General features: G+C 47.0%; 1 protein-coding gene across 11 annotated transcripts in view; it reads left to right on the top strand.

Annotated features, from left to right (window-relative positions):
* The window catches only part of DAZAP1 (DAZ associated protein 1), a 700,578-nt gene that overhangs the window by 266,794 nt on the left and 416,106 nt on the right, over nt 1–17,678 (top strand). For 10 of the 11 annotated variants that reach the window (XM_086946666.1, XM_086946663.1, XM_086946664.1 and 7 more), the window contains exon 7: nt 14,256–14,338. The exons of the other annotated variant lie outside the window; for it this stretch is intronic. In XM_086946666.1, the coding sequence (XP_086802792.1) occupies nt 14,256–14,338 (83 nt within the window). The remainder of the gene's footprint in view (nt 1–14,255; nt 14,339–17,678) is intronic. 11 annotated transcript variants of the gene reach the window in all.

Raw genomic sequence — 17,678 nt, 5'->3', positions numbered from 1 at the left:
CTGAGTGGTGAAAGGACTTACAGAGTGTTAAAGGATTAACCTAAAACAGAATTAATGCAATCCCTTCCGTGACCTGAAGTTCCCTGGGATCCCATGCACAAAGCTTAATACCCCATGAAGGAAAAAAGTAACAAAAAAGTCACTAAAAATATTTATACTTGCTGTGCAAGGAAAGCATCACTCGAGCATACTTGTGTCCAAGCTCACTAATTCCAATCCACCTTCATGTCTTGCTAATCGTACCGGTTACCAAGCAAACCACCTCCCACACATTGTTTACAATCTACCCTCCTGCCTTGCCAGCTGTACCCTTACTAGGCTGTCTCTGCCTCCAATGGATTCCCATGCTTCTCACTTGTTCCTTCTGCAAGTAGGCAGGGTTTTTCAGTTTAGTTATTCCCAGCCTGCTTTGTTCATGGATCTCGCATCACGTTTAATTGCTGGTTAGTCCCATTCACCCGTCTTCATGTACACGCCTCCTCACTTCTAATGCCTGGTTAGTCCCAGTCCCCTGTCTTCATGTACACGCCTCCTCGCTTCTAATGCCTGGTTAGTCTCAGTCCCTTATCTTCATGTACACGCCTCCTCGCTTCTAATGCCTGGTTAGTCCCAGTCCCCTATCTTCATGTACACGCCTCCTCGCTTCTATTGCCTGGTTAGTCCTAGTCCCCTATCTTCATGTACACGCCTCCTCGCTTATAATGTCTGGTTAGTCCCAGTCCCCTATCTTCATGTACACGCCTCCTCGCTTCTAATGCCTGGTTAGTCCCAGTCCCCTGTCTTCATGTACACGCCTCCTCGCTTCTAATGCCTGGTTAGTCCCAGTCCCCTGTCTGCATATACACCCCTCCTCGCTTCTAATGCCTGGTTAGTCTCTGTCGCCTATCTTCATGTACACGCCTCCTCGCTTCTAATGCCTGGTTAGTCCCAGTCCCCTGTCTTCATGTACACGCCTCCTCGCTTCTAATACCTGGTTAGTCCCAGTCCCCTATCTTCATGTACATGCCTCCTCGCTTCTAATGCCTGGTTAGTCCCAGTCGCCTATCTTCATGTACACGTCTCTTCGCTTCTAATGCCTGGTTAGTCCCAGTCCCCTGTCTTCATGTACACGCCTCCTCGCTTCTAATGGCTGGTTAGTCCCAGTCCCCTATCATCATGTAAACACCTCCTCGCTGCTTATGCCTGGTTAGTCCCATTCTCCTCTCTTCATATACACGCCTCCTCACTTCTAATGCCTGGTTAGTCCCAGTCCCCTGTCTTCATGTACACGCCTCCTTGCTTCTAAAGCCTGGTTAGTCCCAGTCCCCTGTCTGCATGTACACGCCTCCTCACTTCTAATGCCTTGTTAGTCACAGTCCCCTGTCTTCATGTACACGCCTCCTCGCTGCTAATGCCTGGTTAGTCCCAGTCCCCTGTGTGCATGTACACACCTCCTCGCTTCTAATGCCTGGTTAGTCCCAGACCCCTGTCTGCATGTACACGCCTACTCAGTTCTAATGCCTGGTTAGTCCCGGTGCCCTGTCTTCAGGTGCAAGCATCCTCGCTTCTAATCCCTGGTTAGTCCCAGTCTTCTGTCTTCATGTACACGCCTCATCGTTTCTAATGCCTGGTTAGTCCCACTCGCCTATCTTCATGTACACGCCTCCTTGATTCTAATGCCTGTTAATCCCAGTCGCCTATCTTCATGTACACGGCTCTTCGCTTCTAATGCCTGGTTAGTCCCAGTCGCCTATCTTCATGTACACGCCTCCTCGCTTCTAATGCCTGGTTAGTCCCAGTCCCCTATCTTCATGTACACACCTCCTCGCTTCTAATGCCTGGTTAGTCCCAATCCCCTGTCTTCATGTACACTCCTCCTCGCTTCTAATGCCTGGTTAGTCCCAGTCCCCTGTCTGCATATACACAGCTCTTTGCCCCTAATGCCTGATTAGTCCCAGTCCCCTGTCTTCATGTACATGCCTCCTCGCTTCTAATGCCTGGTTAGTCCCAGTTGCCTATCTTCATGTACTCGCCTCTTCGCTTCTAATGCCAGGTTATTCCCAGTCCCCTGTCTTCATGTACACGCCTCCTCGCTTCTAATGCCTGGTTAGTCACAGTCCCCTGTCTTCATGTCCACGCCTCCTAACTTCTAATGCCTGGTTACTCCCAGGTGCCTGTCTTCATGTACACACCTCCTCACTGCTAATGCCTGGATAGTCCCAGTCCCCTGTCTTCATGTACACAGGTCTTTGCTTCAAATGCCTGGTTAGTACCAGTACCCTGTCTGCATGTACACGCCTCCTCAATTCTAAAGCCTGGTTAGTCACAGTCCCCTGTCTGCATGTACACGCCTCCTCGCTTTTAATGCCTGGTTAGTCCCAGTACCCTGTCTCCATGTACACGGTAGGAATGCTCTGTGGTCAAAGCGCCAGGATGCCCTTTGGGTGACAGATGCGCTATATAAGTATGCCTACATACATACATACATACATACATACACGCCTCCTCACTTCTAATGCCTTGTTAGTCCCAGTCGCCTATCTTCATGTACACGCCTCTTCGCTTCTAATGCCCGGTTAGTCCCAGTCGCCTATCTTCATGTACACGGCTCTTCGCTTCTAATGCATGGTTAGTCCCAGTCACCTATCTTCATGTACATGCCTCCTCGCTTCCAATGCCTGGTTAGGCACAGTCCCCTGTCTTCATGTACACGCCTCCTCGCTTCTAATGCCTGGTTAGTCCCAGTTGCCTGTCTTCATGTACACGGCTCTTCTCTTCTAATGCATGGTTAGTCCCAGTCGCCTATCTTCATGTACATGCCTCCTCACTGCTAATGCCTGGTTAGTCCCAGTCCCCTGTCTGCATGTACACGCCTACTCACTTCTAATGCCTGGTTAGTCCCAGTCCCCCGTCTTCATGTGTACGCTTCTTTGCTTCTAATACCTGGTTAGTCCCCCGTCTTCATGTACACGCCTCCTCACTTCTAATGCCTGGTTAGTCCCAGTGCCCTGTCTTCAGGTGCACGCCTCCTCGCTTCTAATCCCTGGTTAGCCCCAGTCGCCTATCTTCATGTACACGCCTCCTCGCTTCTAATCCCTGGTTAGTCCCAGTCGCCTACATTCATGTACACGCCTCCTTGCTTGTAATGCCTGGTAAGTCCCAGTCTTCTGTCTTCATGTACACGCCTTCTCGCTTCTAATGCCCGGTTAGTCCCAGTCGCCTATCTTCATGTACACGGCTCTTCGCTTCTAATGCCTGGTTAGTCCCAGTCGCCTATCTTCATGTACATGCTTCCTTGCTTCTAATGCCTGTTAGTCCCAGTCTCCTATCTTAATGTACACGTATCTTTGCTTCTAATGCCTGGTAAGTCCCAGTCCCCTGTCTGCATGTACACAGCTCTTCGCTTCTAATGCCTGGGTATTCCCAGTCGCCTATCTTCATGTACAGGCCTCCTCACTTCTAATGCCTGGTTAGTCCCAGTGCCCTGTCTTCAGGTGCACGCCTCCTCGCTTCTAATCCCTGGTTAGCCCCAGTCGCCTATCTTCATGTACACGCCTCCTCGCTTCTAATCCCTGGTTAGTCCCAGTCGCCTACATTCATGTACACGCCTCCTCGCTTGTAATGCCTGGTAAGTCCCAGTCTTCTGTCTTCATGTACACGCCTTCTCGCTTCTAATGCCCGGTTAGTCCCAGTCGCCTATCTTCATGTACATGCCTCCTCGCTTCTAATGCCGGTTAGTCCCAGTCGCCTATCTTCATGTGCATGCCTCCTCGCTTCTAATGCCGGTTAGTCCCAGTCCCCTGTCTTCATGTACAGGCTTCCTTGCTTCTAATGCCTGTTAGTCCCAGTACCCTGTCTTCATGTACACGCTTCCTTGCTTCTAATGCCCGGTAAGTCCCAGTCGCCTATCTTCATGTACACGGCTCTTCGCTTCTAATGCCTGGTTAGTATCAGTCGCCTATCTTCATGTACACGGGTCTTCGCTTCTAATGCCTGGTTAGTCCCAGTCGCCAATCTTCATGTACACGCCTCCTCACTGCTAATGCCTGGTTAGTCCCAGTCCCCTATCTTCATGTACACGCCTCCCCGCTTCTAATGCCTGGTTAGTCCCAGTCCCCTGTCTTCATGTACATGCTTCCTTGCTTCTAATGTCTGTTAGTCCCAGTCTCCTATCTTCATGTACACGTCTCTTTGCTTCTAATGCCTGGTAAGTCCCAGTCCCCTGTCTGCATGTACACAGCTCTTCGCTTCTAATGCCTGGGTATTCCCAGTCGCCTATCTTCATGTACACGCCTCCTCGCTTCTAATGCCTGGTTAGTCCAAGTCGCCTATCTTCATGTACATGCCTCCTCACTGCTAAAGCCTGGTTAGTCCCTGTCACCTATCTTCATGTACACAGCTCTTCGCTTCTAATGCCTGGTTAGTCCCAGTCGCCTATCTTCATGTACACACCTCCTCACTGCTAATGCCTGGTTAGTCCCAGTCGTCTATCTACATGTACACGCCTCATTACTGCTAATGCCTCGTTAGTCCCAGTCGCCTATCTTCATGTACACGCCTCCTCGCTTCTAATGCCTGGTTAGTCCCAGTCGCCTATCTTCATGTCTACGCCTCTTCGCTTCTAATGCCTGGTTAGTCCCAGTCGCCTATCTTCATGTACATGCTTCCTTGCTTCTAATGCCTGGTTAGTCCCAGTTGCCTGTCTTCATTTCTATTTCTATTTCTTGGTCTTGTAGCGCGCCTGAATCAGCCCCGAAGGGGTATCTCTGCGCGTAGCTTCTGCAAGAGTGGGCCAAATGTTAGTGATGGTGAGATAGAGAGAGAAAACGGCTCTTCGCTTCTAATGCCTGGTTAGTCCCAGTCGCCTATCTTCATGTACGTGCTTCCTCGCTTCTTATGCCTGCTTAGTCCCAGTCGCCTATCTTCATGTACCCGGCTCTTCGCTTCTAATGCCTGGTTAGTCCTAGTCGCCTATCTTTATGTACCCGGCTCTTCGCTTCTAATGCCTGGTTAGTCCCAGTCCCCAGTCCCCTGTCTTCATGTACATGCTTCCTTGCTTCTAATGCCTGGTTAGTCCCTGTTGCCTGTCTTCATGTACACGGCTCTTCGCTTCTTATGCCTGCTTAGTCCCAGTCGCCTATCTTCATGTACCCGGCTCTTCGCTTCTAATGCCTGGTTAGTCCCAGTCTCCTATCTTCATGTACACGCCTCCTCGCTTCTAATGCCTGGTAGTCCCAGTCTCCTCTCTTAATGTACAGGCCTCCTCGCTGCTAATGTCTGGTTAATCCCAGTCGCCTATCTTCAGGTACACGCCTCTTCGCTTCGAGTGCCTGGTTAGTCCCAGTCCCTGTCTTCATGTACATGCTTCCTTGCTTCTAATGCCTGGTTAGTCCCAGTTGCCTGTCTTCATGTATACGCCTCTTCGCTTCTAATGCCTGGTTAGTCCCAGTCCCCTGTCTAAGGGACACGCCTCCTTGCTTTTAGTGCCTGGTTAGTCACAGTCCCCTGTCTTTATGTACACGCCTCCTCGCTTCTAATGCCTGGTTAGTCCCAGTCCCTTGTCTTCATGTACACGCCTCCTCACTTCTAATGCCTGGTTAGTCCCAGTCGCCTATCTTCATGTACACGCCTCTTTGCTTTTAATGCCTGGTTATTCCCAGTCGCCTATCTTCATGTACACGCCTCTTCGCTTCTAATGCCTGGTTAGTGCCAGTGGCCTATCTTCATGTACACGCCTCCTCGCTTCTAATGCCTGGTTAGTCCCAGTCGCCTATCTTCATGTACATGCCTCCTCACTGCTAATGCCTGGTTAGTCCACTGTCTTCATGTACACGCCTCCTCGTTTCTAATGCCTGGTTAGTCCCAGTCGCCTATCTTCATGTACACAGTTATTCTCTTCTAATGCCTGGTTAGTTCCAGTCGCCTATCCTCATGTACACGCCTCCTCGCTTGTATTGCCTGGTTAGTCCCAGTCGCCTATCTTCATGTACACGCCTCCTCGCTTCTAATGCCTGGTTAGTCCCAGTCCCCTGTCTGCATGTACACGCCTCCTCGCTTCTAATGCCTGGTTAGTCCCAGTCCCCTGTCTTCATGTACACGCCTCTTCGCTTCTAATGCCTGGTTAGTCTCAGTCCCCTGTCTGCATGTACACGCCTCCTCGCTTCTAATGCCTGGTTAGTCCCAGTGCCCTGTCTGCATGTACACGCCTCTTCGCTTCTAATGCCTGGTTAGTCCCAGCCCCCTGTCTGCATGTACATGCCTCTTCGCTTCTAATGCCTGGTTAGTCCCAGTCCCCTATCTTCATGTACACGCCTTCTTCGCTTCTAATGCCTGGTTAGTCCCAGTCCCCTGTCTGCATGTACACGTCTCTTCGCTTCTTATGCCTGGTTAGTCCCTGTCCCCTGTATGCATGTACACGCCTCCTCGCTTCTAATGCCTGGTTAGTCCCAGTCCCCTGTCAGCATCTACACGCCTCCTCTCTTCTAATGCCTGGTTAGTCCCATTCCCCAGTCTGCATGTGCACGCCTCTTCGCTTCTAATGCCTGGTTAGTCCCAGTCCTCTGTCTGCATGTACACGCCTCCTCGCTTCTAATGCCTGGTTAGTCCCAGTCCCCTGTCTGCATGTACACGCCTTCTCGCTGCTAATGCCTGGTTAGTCCCAATACCCTGTCTGCATGTACACACCTCCTCACTTCTAATGCCTGGTTAGTCCCAGTTGCCTGTCTTCATGTACACAGCTCTTCGCTTCTTATGCCTGCTTTGGCCCAAGTGCCTATCTTCATGTACCCGGCTCTTCGCTTCTAATGCCTGGTTAGTCCCAGTCGCCTATCTTCATGTACACGCCTCCTCGCTTCTAATGCCTGGTTAGTCCCAGTCTACTCTCTTCATGTACAGGCCTCCTCGCTGCTAATGTCTGGTTAGTCCCAGTCGCCTATCTTCATATACACGCCTCCTTGCTTCGAGTGCCTGGTTAGTCCCAGTCCCTGTCTTCATGTACATGCTTCCTTGCTTCTAATGCCTGGTTAGTCCCAGTTGCCTGTCTTCATGTATACGCCTCTTCGCTTCTAATGCCTGGTTAGTCCCAGTTCCCTGTCTGCATGTACACGCCTCCTTGCTTTTAATGCCTGGTTAGTCACAGTCCCCTGTCTTCATGTACACGCCTCCTCGCTTCTAATGCCTGGTTAGTCCCAGTCCCTTGTCTTCATGTACACGCCTCCTCGCTTGTGATGCCTGGTTAGTCCCAGTCGCCTATCTTCATGTACACGCCTCTTTGCTTTTAATGCCTGGTTAGTCCCAGTGGCCTATCTTCATGTACACGCCTCCTCGCTTCTAATGCCTGGTTAGTCCCAGTGGCCTATCTTCATGTACATGCCTTCTCGCTTCTAATGCCTGGTTAGTCCCAGTCGCCTATCTTCATGTACACGGTTATTCTCTTCTAATGCCTGGTTAGTCCCAGTCGCCTATCCTCATGTACACGCCTCCTCGCCTGTATTGCCTGGTTAATCCCAATCGCCTATCTACATGTACACGCCTCCTCGCTTCTAATGCCTGGTTAGTCCCAGTCTCCTGTCTGCATGTGCACGCCACCTCGCTTCTAATGCCTGGTTAGTCCCAGGTCTCCATGTACACACCTCTTCGCTTCTAATGCCTGGTTAGTCCCAGTCCCCTGTCTGCATGTACACGCCTCCTCGCTTCTAATGCCTGGTTAGTCCCAGTCCCCTGTCTGCATGTACACGCCTCTTCGCTTCTAATGCCTGGTTAGTCCCAGTCCTCTGTCTGCATGTACATGCCTCCTCGCTTCTAATGCCTGGTTAGTCCCAGTCCCTTGTCTGAATGTACACGCCTCCTCGCTTCTAATGCCTGGTTAGTCCCAGTCCCCTGTCTGCATGTACACGCCTCTTCGCTTCTAATGCCTGGTTAGTCCCAGTCCCCTGTCTGCATGTACACGTCTCCTCGCTTCTAATGCCTGGTTAGTCCCAGTTCCCTGTCTGCATGTACACGCCTCCTCGCTTCTAATGCCTGGTTAGTCCCAGTCCCCTGCCTGCATGTACACGCCTCTTCGCTTCTAATGCCTGGTTAGTCCCAGTCCCCTGTCTGCATGTACACGCCTCCTCGCTTCTAATGCCTGGTTAGTCTCAGTCCCCTGTCTTCATGTACACGCCTCCTCGCTTCTAATGCCTGGTTAGTCTCAGTCCCCTGTCTTCATGTACACGCCTCCTCGCTTCTAATGCCTGGTTAGTCCCAGTCGCATATCTTCATGTACACGCCTCCTCACTGCTAATGCCTGGTTCGTCCACTGTCTTCATGTATACGCCTCCTCGCTTCTAATGCCTGGTTAGTCCCAGTCCCCTGTCTGCATGTACACGCCTCTTCGCTTCTAATGCCTGGTTAGTCCCAGTCCCCTGTCTGCATGTACACGGTAGGAATGCTCTGTGGTCAAAGCGCCAGGATGCCCTTTGGGTGACAGATGCGCTATATAAGTATGCCTACATACATACATACATACACGCCTCCTCACTTCTAATGCCTGGTTAGTCCCAGTCCCCTGTCTGCATGTACATGCCTTCACTGCTAATGCCTCCACTGTTGTAGTCCCTTGAGTTCAGTTACACTTGTCATTGCTTCGAATGCCATGGCAGTCCTTGTCCTCTCTAGTTTTATACACGTTTAATCACTTCTAACACCTTTTCTTTCCCTGTCCCCTCTGTTCGTGTAAATGTCTCATCTCTTCTAGTTCCTGGTCCTCTCTGTTCTCCAACCCTGGATCTTTTATAGATTCACATGCTCATACTCTACTTCAATATCTTGCTCAGAACCCTAGTCCGTGTTAACATAGCAGTATTTCAGTACAGCAGTTGATAATGAAAACAAATGGAAACCATTCATAAACCACAAGTAGTCCATACACCTCATTTTATAATGCGAGGTCTAGCCAGTCAGAATGGGAGGGGTCCAAGGCTCTCCAGAAGCCCTAACTATTGCATTTCTACAGTATGGTGTCAGTCTGCATGGAACCCTCTGAGCCCTGCTAATTTTCTCTTCCACCAAAAGACACTGCGTCTGCCATGAAGGTGCATCCCACTGGTCATGGGAGTTCCCCTTCATAGCGATCTTCACTGCCACCAAGTCTCCATCTGTAAGAGCACGAAAGCTGCCACATAACTATGGCATTTACCATTGTGATTTCTGTGCTGTCGGATGTAAAACTGTTGACCAAGACGCCATCAACAAGTGCCATCCCCTCGTCTTTGCAGATAACATGTCAACTAGTAAGATTCAATCAATCCAAGTCCAAAGTTTCTCCTATTTAGGCATTTTTTTCTCATTTAATAGTAATTGGTGCCGCCATAGAGACCAATTAAAACTTACATTTATCAGAACTATGGAGGTTTTTTTCAGATTCTGCAAAAAGATAGGCAGCAGACCTATTCGCGAAATGCTCAAACTATATGACAGTAAATGCCTATCAGATCTCAAGCTCAAGGAATGACTGCATTTAAATAACCATAAAGCTGAAATCTACCTTGACACCTGGTGGGTCACCCAAAAAAAGGCGTATGCGGGGTAGGCTCTTAATGAAGAGCAACAAATGCCTTATTGAATGGCTGGGGAGGGTGTGGAAAAAACATTCTATGCAAGCATGCTTTAAATCCCCCCAGAACTGAAACTGCATATAAACAAACTAGAGTTGAGGGCAGCCAGACTGGCCATGAAAACCTTCCTGTTGCTGATCTTGCGTCAGTATGTCAGAATAAGGACCGACAATATGACAACTCTGTACAATATACAGAAGCAGTGTTGCATCGTAAAACCAATCTAACACTGGAGCATATTTCAGGATTACAAAATGAGACGGCATGCGTCTTAAGAAAGTATGTGGACTGCCACAATTAGGAGCTCGACCTAAAACAACTGCAGCTGGTGTTTCAAAGACTGGGCACACCTCCTCTAGATCTTTTTGTCACTCTGGACGATTCCACTGGAGGATACTGTGAGGAGAAGCATTTTCAATTCCTTGGTCAGGGATACCCTCCCCCCAATCCTGCTGGTTTTAAGGGTTCAATGAAAGCTGAACAGGAAGCATGTACATTATTACTAATTGCCTCCATGTGGGCGAGCCCATTACGGTTCATCAAACTGTGTGATCTTTCAATAGAAATGTCAGTCCTGTTCAAACTGAATCCTTGCCTTCTTGTGCAAAAATCAAGGACAGGTGCTTCACTATGCAACTTCTCTGTGCCCGACCGCATGGCTTATGTGGACCTAGATAAGGCCGACAGAACATTCCATCAAACTGTATGAAGATTCTGCAAGCAGGTAGAGAACATTCCATGATTAAAACATTCTTTGTAATGGGATATTTATTTTGCCTTTGCATGTCAGCTAATACTGACCATCTTCATTGCATCCACATGAGGTTCTACCTTGGGCCTATATCTGGCAGATTTCAGGTTCAGATATGTTGCGGATCTCTCAACTCCTGTAAAACCATCTTTGTTGTAAGCTGGGGTGGTGATGGAATTAATAATAGGTCTGTTCTGCACTTTCACGCTAGCAAAGACTCTACCAGTGTAGGAATTCGTTATGGTATTAGATACTCTTATCAAATAACTTTTTTAGTCTACTGTATAAGGCATTTCTTCAATGGCTCTAATGGAAGGTTGTCTTATTGGCAAAAACACTGGTAAGACGCATCAGGGAAATACAGGTATTTCAAATAAAGCATCCTTAGCTACAAACCCAGATTTATGACCAAGATACCTACTTTGTTGTAGCTGAATGAGAAAATTTACTTGGCATTTTTTTCCCCTACAACCATCTACGGCTACAGAAAGATCAATTTATTCTTTGACTTTAGAGGATGTCTAAATTTCTACATCGACAGAATAAGGGCTTTCGCGACAGCAGGACATTTGTTTGTTTCATATAGAAACTGTACCAAGAACGTCCTTTATCCAACTGTATGGTTTGGTCTAAACTGGGTTGGCATGGTGAGAAAAAGAATGATGAATTTAACCCAGGTCTCTTGAATGGGGGTGAATGTTTTGATCTGCTCTGCATTCCGTGCATCAATTGTGTCTTTTGCTTTATCCAAATGCGACATCTCATGTTTGATCACAGCGTGAAGGTTCTTCTGCTGTGATAAAGCTGGGCTGGGGCGCATTCAACAACGAGCACTGCTGTCACGGTATTCTTTCTGGGGTGCCAGACGACGACTTGGTCTTCAACCCACAGAGCCACCACCACTACTGTCTGCATGTCCATTGAAAAGCTGCCACCGCAGTGGGACAGACAGTGCTGCACAAACCGTTCCCTTTTCCACCTATATAGTACATAATGCATTTTTGTAAATGTAATTCAGTCATGTAAATATAAGAAAGATTCAGTGCTGGAGAAGAAAAGTTCCTTGCCTGTAACCACCCTTCTTCACCATTAGTATCTTTCATAGATTCACATGCTCCTGCCCTCTTACTAGTTCGTGAAGCTAATAAGAAATTCATGATGCAAGCCAAGAAAACCGCTGAAGACCCTGACGAAGGTTGGAACCCTGGTCCCCCTACATAATTGGCTAGACCTCAGGTGAAAAAATGACTTGCATGGGTAGTTATGGTCTATGAATGTTTTCAATTTGTTTTCATTGTCAATGGAAAAGTATTGAAATGCTGCTGTTAAGAAATTTGTAGTAAGGGTTCGTAGCCAGATGTCTGGGTATAATTCAAGCATGTGAATGTATGAAAGATTCTAACGCTGAAGAACTGTAATTACAGTTCAGTAACTTTTCTCTGTGTACATGTCTCATCGTGTCTTTTGCTAAACTTGTGTCCTCTATTCAAATTCAGCACTCATCTCTTCTGTCTAGCTAGCCCTCATCACCTCAATTAATGCATACTGCCTGTTATCACTTCTCATGCTGTCACTCCCACCTTCTTTTACTGCACCTGCTTCTCGAGTTATGCCAGTCCTCCTATCCCTGTTATTGTGTACTCCTTCGCGTCTTTTGTTTGCCTCGTCAATTCCTGACCCCTTATTTATACATCAAGCTTTTCACCAGTTGTCCTCCATTTTCAGTCTTTGAGCCTTCTGTTAACACCTTGGCTGCTAGCGATATTTTCCTTCTGCGCTGCATTCCCAGATTCCCCATTGTTCATGACGAGCTCAGCTCGTCATCAGCACAGCTCAACTGTGCCTCATGACGAGCTGAGCTCGTCATGAGCATTGAAGGGGTAAATGCACATTATTTCTACTCCATACTTTTGCCTTGGCTGGACCAATCCTCGTTATCTCCATGTCTCAGCTCTTATTCCTTGTCCATAGCAGTAGGTTGATCTCCATTGGTCAGCTAATTGTCCATTGTTTCTGGCTGAGGCACAAATGAAGACTCCCTGTATTGACTCTTAACACATTTCATTTAATAGCATTATATGCAATTGTTCCTGGCTGCCTAGAAATTCTGATTGGGTCCACCACTCATTGTGCTCTTTCTATGTCCTAACCGGACTATATCATTTTATTTCTGACACTTGAGGTTTTCAAGGCAAACTAAAATCACACTTTGTACCTAGATTCAGGCAAGAATCCCCATAACCTAAATGGTGAATGCTCTAATTGCAGCACTGACCTGGGGTTCACTTTTTGCAGTGGACACCACATTGTGGTGTTGTACTGAGCTGTGTCAGGGTGAAATTCACCACAAGAGCCGCAGACTGTCAATCTGACTTCCAGAGGCAGGGTGAAGGACTTCAGCGAGATAGCCCACTATGCACCTAAGGGACATCACCACTTTTGTTTGTGTGTGTGCCAGGCCTCTGGTTAGGCACATAGCAATTGTCAAAGTGCGTGCTAGTTCCCTGCGTTGCCTGCTTGGCTGCTTCCAAGCAGATATGTTGTGATAGAAGCTGCACTCCGATTTGGCAGTGGTCTGCATTATAAAACTTCAAAACTTCGTTTATACTTCTCTTCTCAGTGTGGGATTTCGAAACATTTTTTAACATTTGTTTTATTGTAAAAATGCCTTTTGTTCATGTTTCTCACAGCAGAATTGACCTGCTGAAATTCTTTTTGGCCTGTATCTGTGTATCTTAATTATAACCTTTTTCACGATAGGCCTCTTTGGGCTTCCCCAACATTGTTGGATAAGCTTCAAGAGACATTTACTGTTATAGATATTGTATTTCTGTTTAACGCTTACAAGAAATATGTGGCTGCTGTCCGCATTAGCTGCAAAGTAAAATGCCAATCAAGGGGGAAGCATAAGGTTTCAGAAAAGCTATTTTGCTTGAAATGATTCAGCCTTTATTTTTATTTCCCAGGCTACCGTGTGCACATTGATAGGAGAATGTACTCTGTTGTATGACAACAGACTTGGGCAGACCCAGCATGGTTCAAGACCTTAGCAGATTTGTCTTTGAAGTGATGTTGCTTCAGGTGGCTATATGCTTAACAAACCTGTATAGCAGGGACTTTAATAGCAGCCTAATTTAGATGATGTTTGTAAAGGGAAAGACAGGCATGGTTTCCACAAAGATATCTATATACCCAGCCATATGTGGTCTTAGTGTTGTGTCCCAGGCTTTTGTTGCTCCAGAAGCAGTGGTCATTGGTTAGTGTATGATGATCAACAAAGATTCATGACAGTGTCAGATGCCACAATCATTTGTCGAACCCAAAGACTTCCTTCGTAGATTATGCAGTTCATGTGTTCTGCACCAGAGTATATTGAGCATTCTATATTTATAATGTATTGTAGAAGGTTTAAGCCAATCTTGAACAAGAAAAAAGGAGGAGGGAGAAAGCTGCACATGTTGGTATATGGAAAACCAGACTTTTGTATCGTGATGGTGTATTACCTCCTGAATAATGGGTTACATAGTGGGGTGCTGAAATTCTAAACTCTTCTGTGGCCCATCCGACCTTAAGGTTATTACTCAATGTTTGGATTGTACCAGCACTGTGGAAGGCTTAGCATTTCCAGAAATGAGAAGTTAACATCCTTTTAAAAATGTGGCACACGGTCCTAGGTTGGGTGTTTAAACCTTTTGTGTTTGGTCTTTGTATCTCAAACAAATCCTAACTTATGTTTTAACATTTCTGAAATTGACTGATTCAAAAGTAAACTAAATTCTTTATTAATTAAATTGCTATGGTTTTTCAACTTGCAACCTGGCTTGAGTCTGAAACCTGCAGCCAAACCCTTGGTTATGCCCCTGATACTGTTCATCATCCTGTTTTATGTCACAACACCCTGCTACCTTGATTCACTCTTCGTCGTTGGCTAGGTTTTGGATTTATAACTTTCGAGGACGAACAATCAGTGGACCAGGCTGTCAACATGCATTTTCACGACATCATGGGCAAAAAAGTGTGTAGTTGTAGTTTTATTTTATCTTAACATAAAGCCAAGTCTTGAGCAGCTGGGGCAATCCACTGGTGATTAAGTCAGGGATACTTTTATTGGGGACAACCTAGCAAGTCCAATCCGTTGCTTCTTTGGTGTCAAGTCTTTTGTTAGTTCACTTGTTGAGAGGTAGCATCTTTCACTTCATCTCGCCCTAGCAGTGTAGTCACTGTGATGTAAGAGTTAATTCATCCTTGTGGCACTGCACTTGTTAGACTTCAGGAGAGCTGTGTCCAGAGTTAGCATTGTGTTCCATTTGGGCATTATTAAGAGTTGAGGTATCAGTTAATTCACCATGCAGCAAGATCCAGTGGATTATTCCTGATCTACCCAAGGCTTGGCTGAATACCATTCCTCCTGATGTATGCTAAATATTGTAATTGTAGAACGATTGGGATTTGGAAACAAGAAAGCCTAAATTCATATTTTTTTGGGAATTAATGAGATCTATAAACATTGTGAAGGAATGGTTGTACGTTTTAAATTGGGTCACTTACTGTTAAATTGTTACAAACCCACTCCTAAATGAAGCACTCTGCAGATAAGTGACCTCTGCTTCATACTGTGTTGTTAGTTCATCATAACTCTTCCAAACCTGGTGGTCTTAGCCCGATTCAGATAGTGGATTCTAGGTTGTAGCATGTATAGAGAAGACAAGATATGCTTATGCTAACTCTTTGTACCGGATAGTTGAAGGCTCCTTCATTGAGAGTCGTGCTAAGGAGAAGGTTCCCTTTCTGAAACGTGAGCACATAGACAAATATCTAGGGAGTCCTACAGAGGTGGAGATTCATAAGGTGGAACACTGAGATTGTGGCGATGCTCAAGTGAGATTTCAAAGCTTTTACCAATCTGATATTCTAACAGATTGGAGACTAGTATTTAGAAAAAGTCTAGAAAGCCACAGTTAGACTATCACACGTAATGAGGTACACTACAATATTTTGCTTTCAATATCAGGGGTATTGGAGTATGGGCTTAGAGCTCCCCTTATCTTTTCACTTGACTCCTTTTACTGTCCTTTGCCCCAGTATTCGAACTTTCATAGATTCCCATAGCTTGTATCATTCCCCGTCGTCGGAATGGGAGTCTCGGTAACAAAAATAACATAGCAGTAGGTACAAAAGAGAAAGAAAAAAAAAAGCCCTTTTGTAGCATATCCGCCTCCTTTTTGTAAAATAGACCAAACTAAGCCTCAGCCTATCAGAGGAGCCTCACCCTATAGAACCCTCCCTAAGGAACCTCAGAGCCTTAGATTTTCTACCGCACGTTGTGCTTAGGGAGTCTCCTTTGAGCTCTGCTTATTTCTACTCTTAGGAGAGTTTTTTCTTCATCTATTCTTCAGGATTGTTTAGAGTTTCTCCTAAAATGTCGGAAAAGGAGAAGGCCCTTTTCAGGTCATGTTCCACCTGTGGAAAGAAAAGGTTATATGACAGGCATATATTGCCTGTATCCTGATCCTAAGGCTGCGGACTGCAAGATCTGCCGCCCCTTCTCTACAAAGACCCTCCGGGACCGTGAGGGTCGCCTCCTTACTTGGCTCCAAAAATTGAAGTCCAGAAAAGAGATAGTGTCAAGTGACAGTGAGGACTCCTCTTCAGCTACATCATCCAGAAGGTCAGTCAAAAGGGGTAGGGTTTCCCCTTCTCCTTCTGTGGTGTCAAGTGACAGTGAGGACTCCTCTTCAGCTACATCATCCAGAAGGTCAGTCAAAAGGGGTAGGGTTTCCCCTTCTCCTTCTGTGGAGTGTCCACTTAAGGCCTCAAAAAAGACCCCCCGTGAGTCTGAGCGCCAAATTCCTGTCAAATCTCCTCACCGCGGTGTAAAGGAGAGGGAGGAACCATCTACACCTTCAACAGTGGTGGAGACTGCTTCAACGTTAAAAAAAACGTCTTCTCAGTCTTCTGAGAAGTCTGGGAAAAGCTCCAAGTCGTCGACGCAGCAGAAGACTCAGTCGACGAAGGCGTCTAAATTTAAGGTGACTAAAGTGGTGCCATTTGACGGCACAACCGTTGTCGATAGGATCGTCGACGAGGATGTCAACTGGAATTTCGACGACTGGAGCGACGACGAAGATTTCATTGACGATGGTGACGACGTCTGTGTCTTCGACGACGGCAGGATCGTTGACGACGGCTTGACTATGCCCATCTCATCGGCGGCGGTCCATCCGTCAACGGTGACTCTTCCATCAACGACGTAGACTACGATTTTACCTTCACCCTCTCCGTCGTCCATGGTACCGTCGACAATGCAATTGTCGACGGAGAGGATAACTATTTCCTTGAAAAGGATAACTCCGGACATGACGTCTCCAAGGAGGGTTACCCCCTTGCCTCCCGCTTTGTTACTAGAGGCAGAAATGGAGGATTCTGACGAAGAGGATCAGGACTCTTGGGTATGCCCACAGTCCATCCCAGCTACTGATTAAAAGTCAGGACACTGATTCTGAGGGCGAGTTTCTTCATGAATGTACCTATCAACATTCTTACCAACGCCAAGAATCCGCAGCCCAAGAAATGGTGTCTGTTCCTTCCTCACTTTTGGCGGATCTACATAGTATGCTGCAGGACTATAAAAACAGGTCCTCTCAAGTTATGACTCAGGCAGAGTCTGTCCCAGCGGTTCAAACTATGACTGCCCCTACAACTTCATTGATGATTTCTCCAGTGTTGCCAACTCAGGTGTTCTCTCAGCCTCCAACACCTGCTTTGAATATTCCTTCAACACTACCGGACGTACAGGATGATTCCTCGGATGAGGATCAAAATATTGATGACCGACCTAATCAAGGCTTGGAATGGGATGAATATGTGATCCCGCTTCGCCTAACCCAGATCTGGTGGATTCTCCCCCAGCGGATATCGGGGGTTTCCATAAGCTGATGGAAAGAGCATCAAGCCGATTAAAGCTGCCTATGCCTTCTGTACAGATGGAGTGTTTTCTCCACGACTTTAAAGAGCCCTATGGAAAGGTGACCCGATCTATACCCATTGTGGGACATCTGTGGGATGAGGGTCTTAAGGCTATGAAAACCCAGCTACTGTTAATCCAGTCCTGCCACGCCTGGAAAAGAAATATAAGGCACCTGAGGATGGTCCAGCGTCATTGACTGGACAACCTAAACCAGACTCTGTAATATCACAGGCTGCACAGAGGAAGTCCCGCAGCCCTTCGGCACCTTTTACAACTCCTCCCGTTAAAGAGGCCAGGCGTCTTGATAACGCAGGCAAGAGGTTCTTGTCAATGGCTAGCCTTCTGGTGCGAGCGGCGAATGCTCTGGCGATATTGGGCAGGTATGATC

This window comes from Lissotriton vulgaris, chromosome 12 (assembly GCF_964263255.1).
Source record: "Lissotriton vulgaris chromosome 12, aLisVul1.2, whole genome shotgun sequence".
NCBI classification, from domain to species: Eukaryota; Metazoa; Chordata; class Amphibia; order Caudata; family Salamandridae; genus Lissotriton; species Lissotriton vulgaris.
Note: the sequence above shows the minus strand (reverse complement) of the source record. Positions and strands in the feature narration are given on the sequence as shown.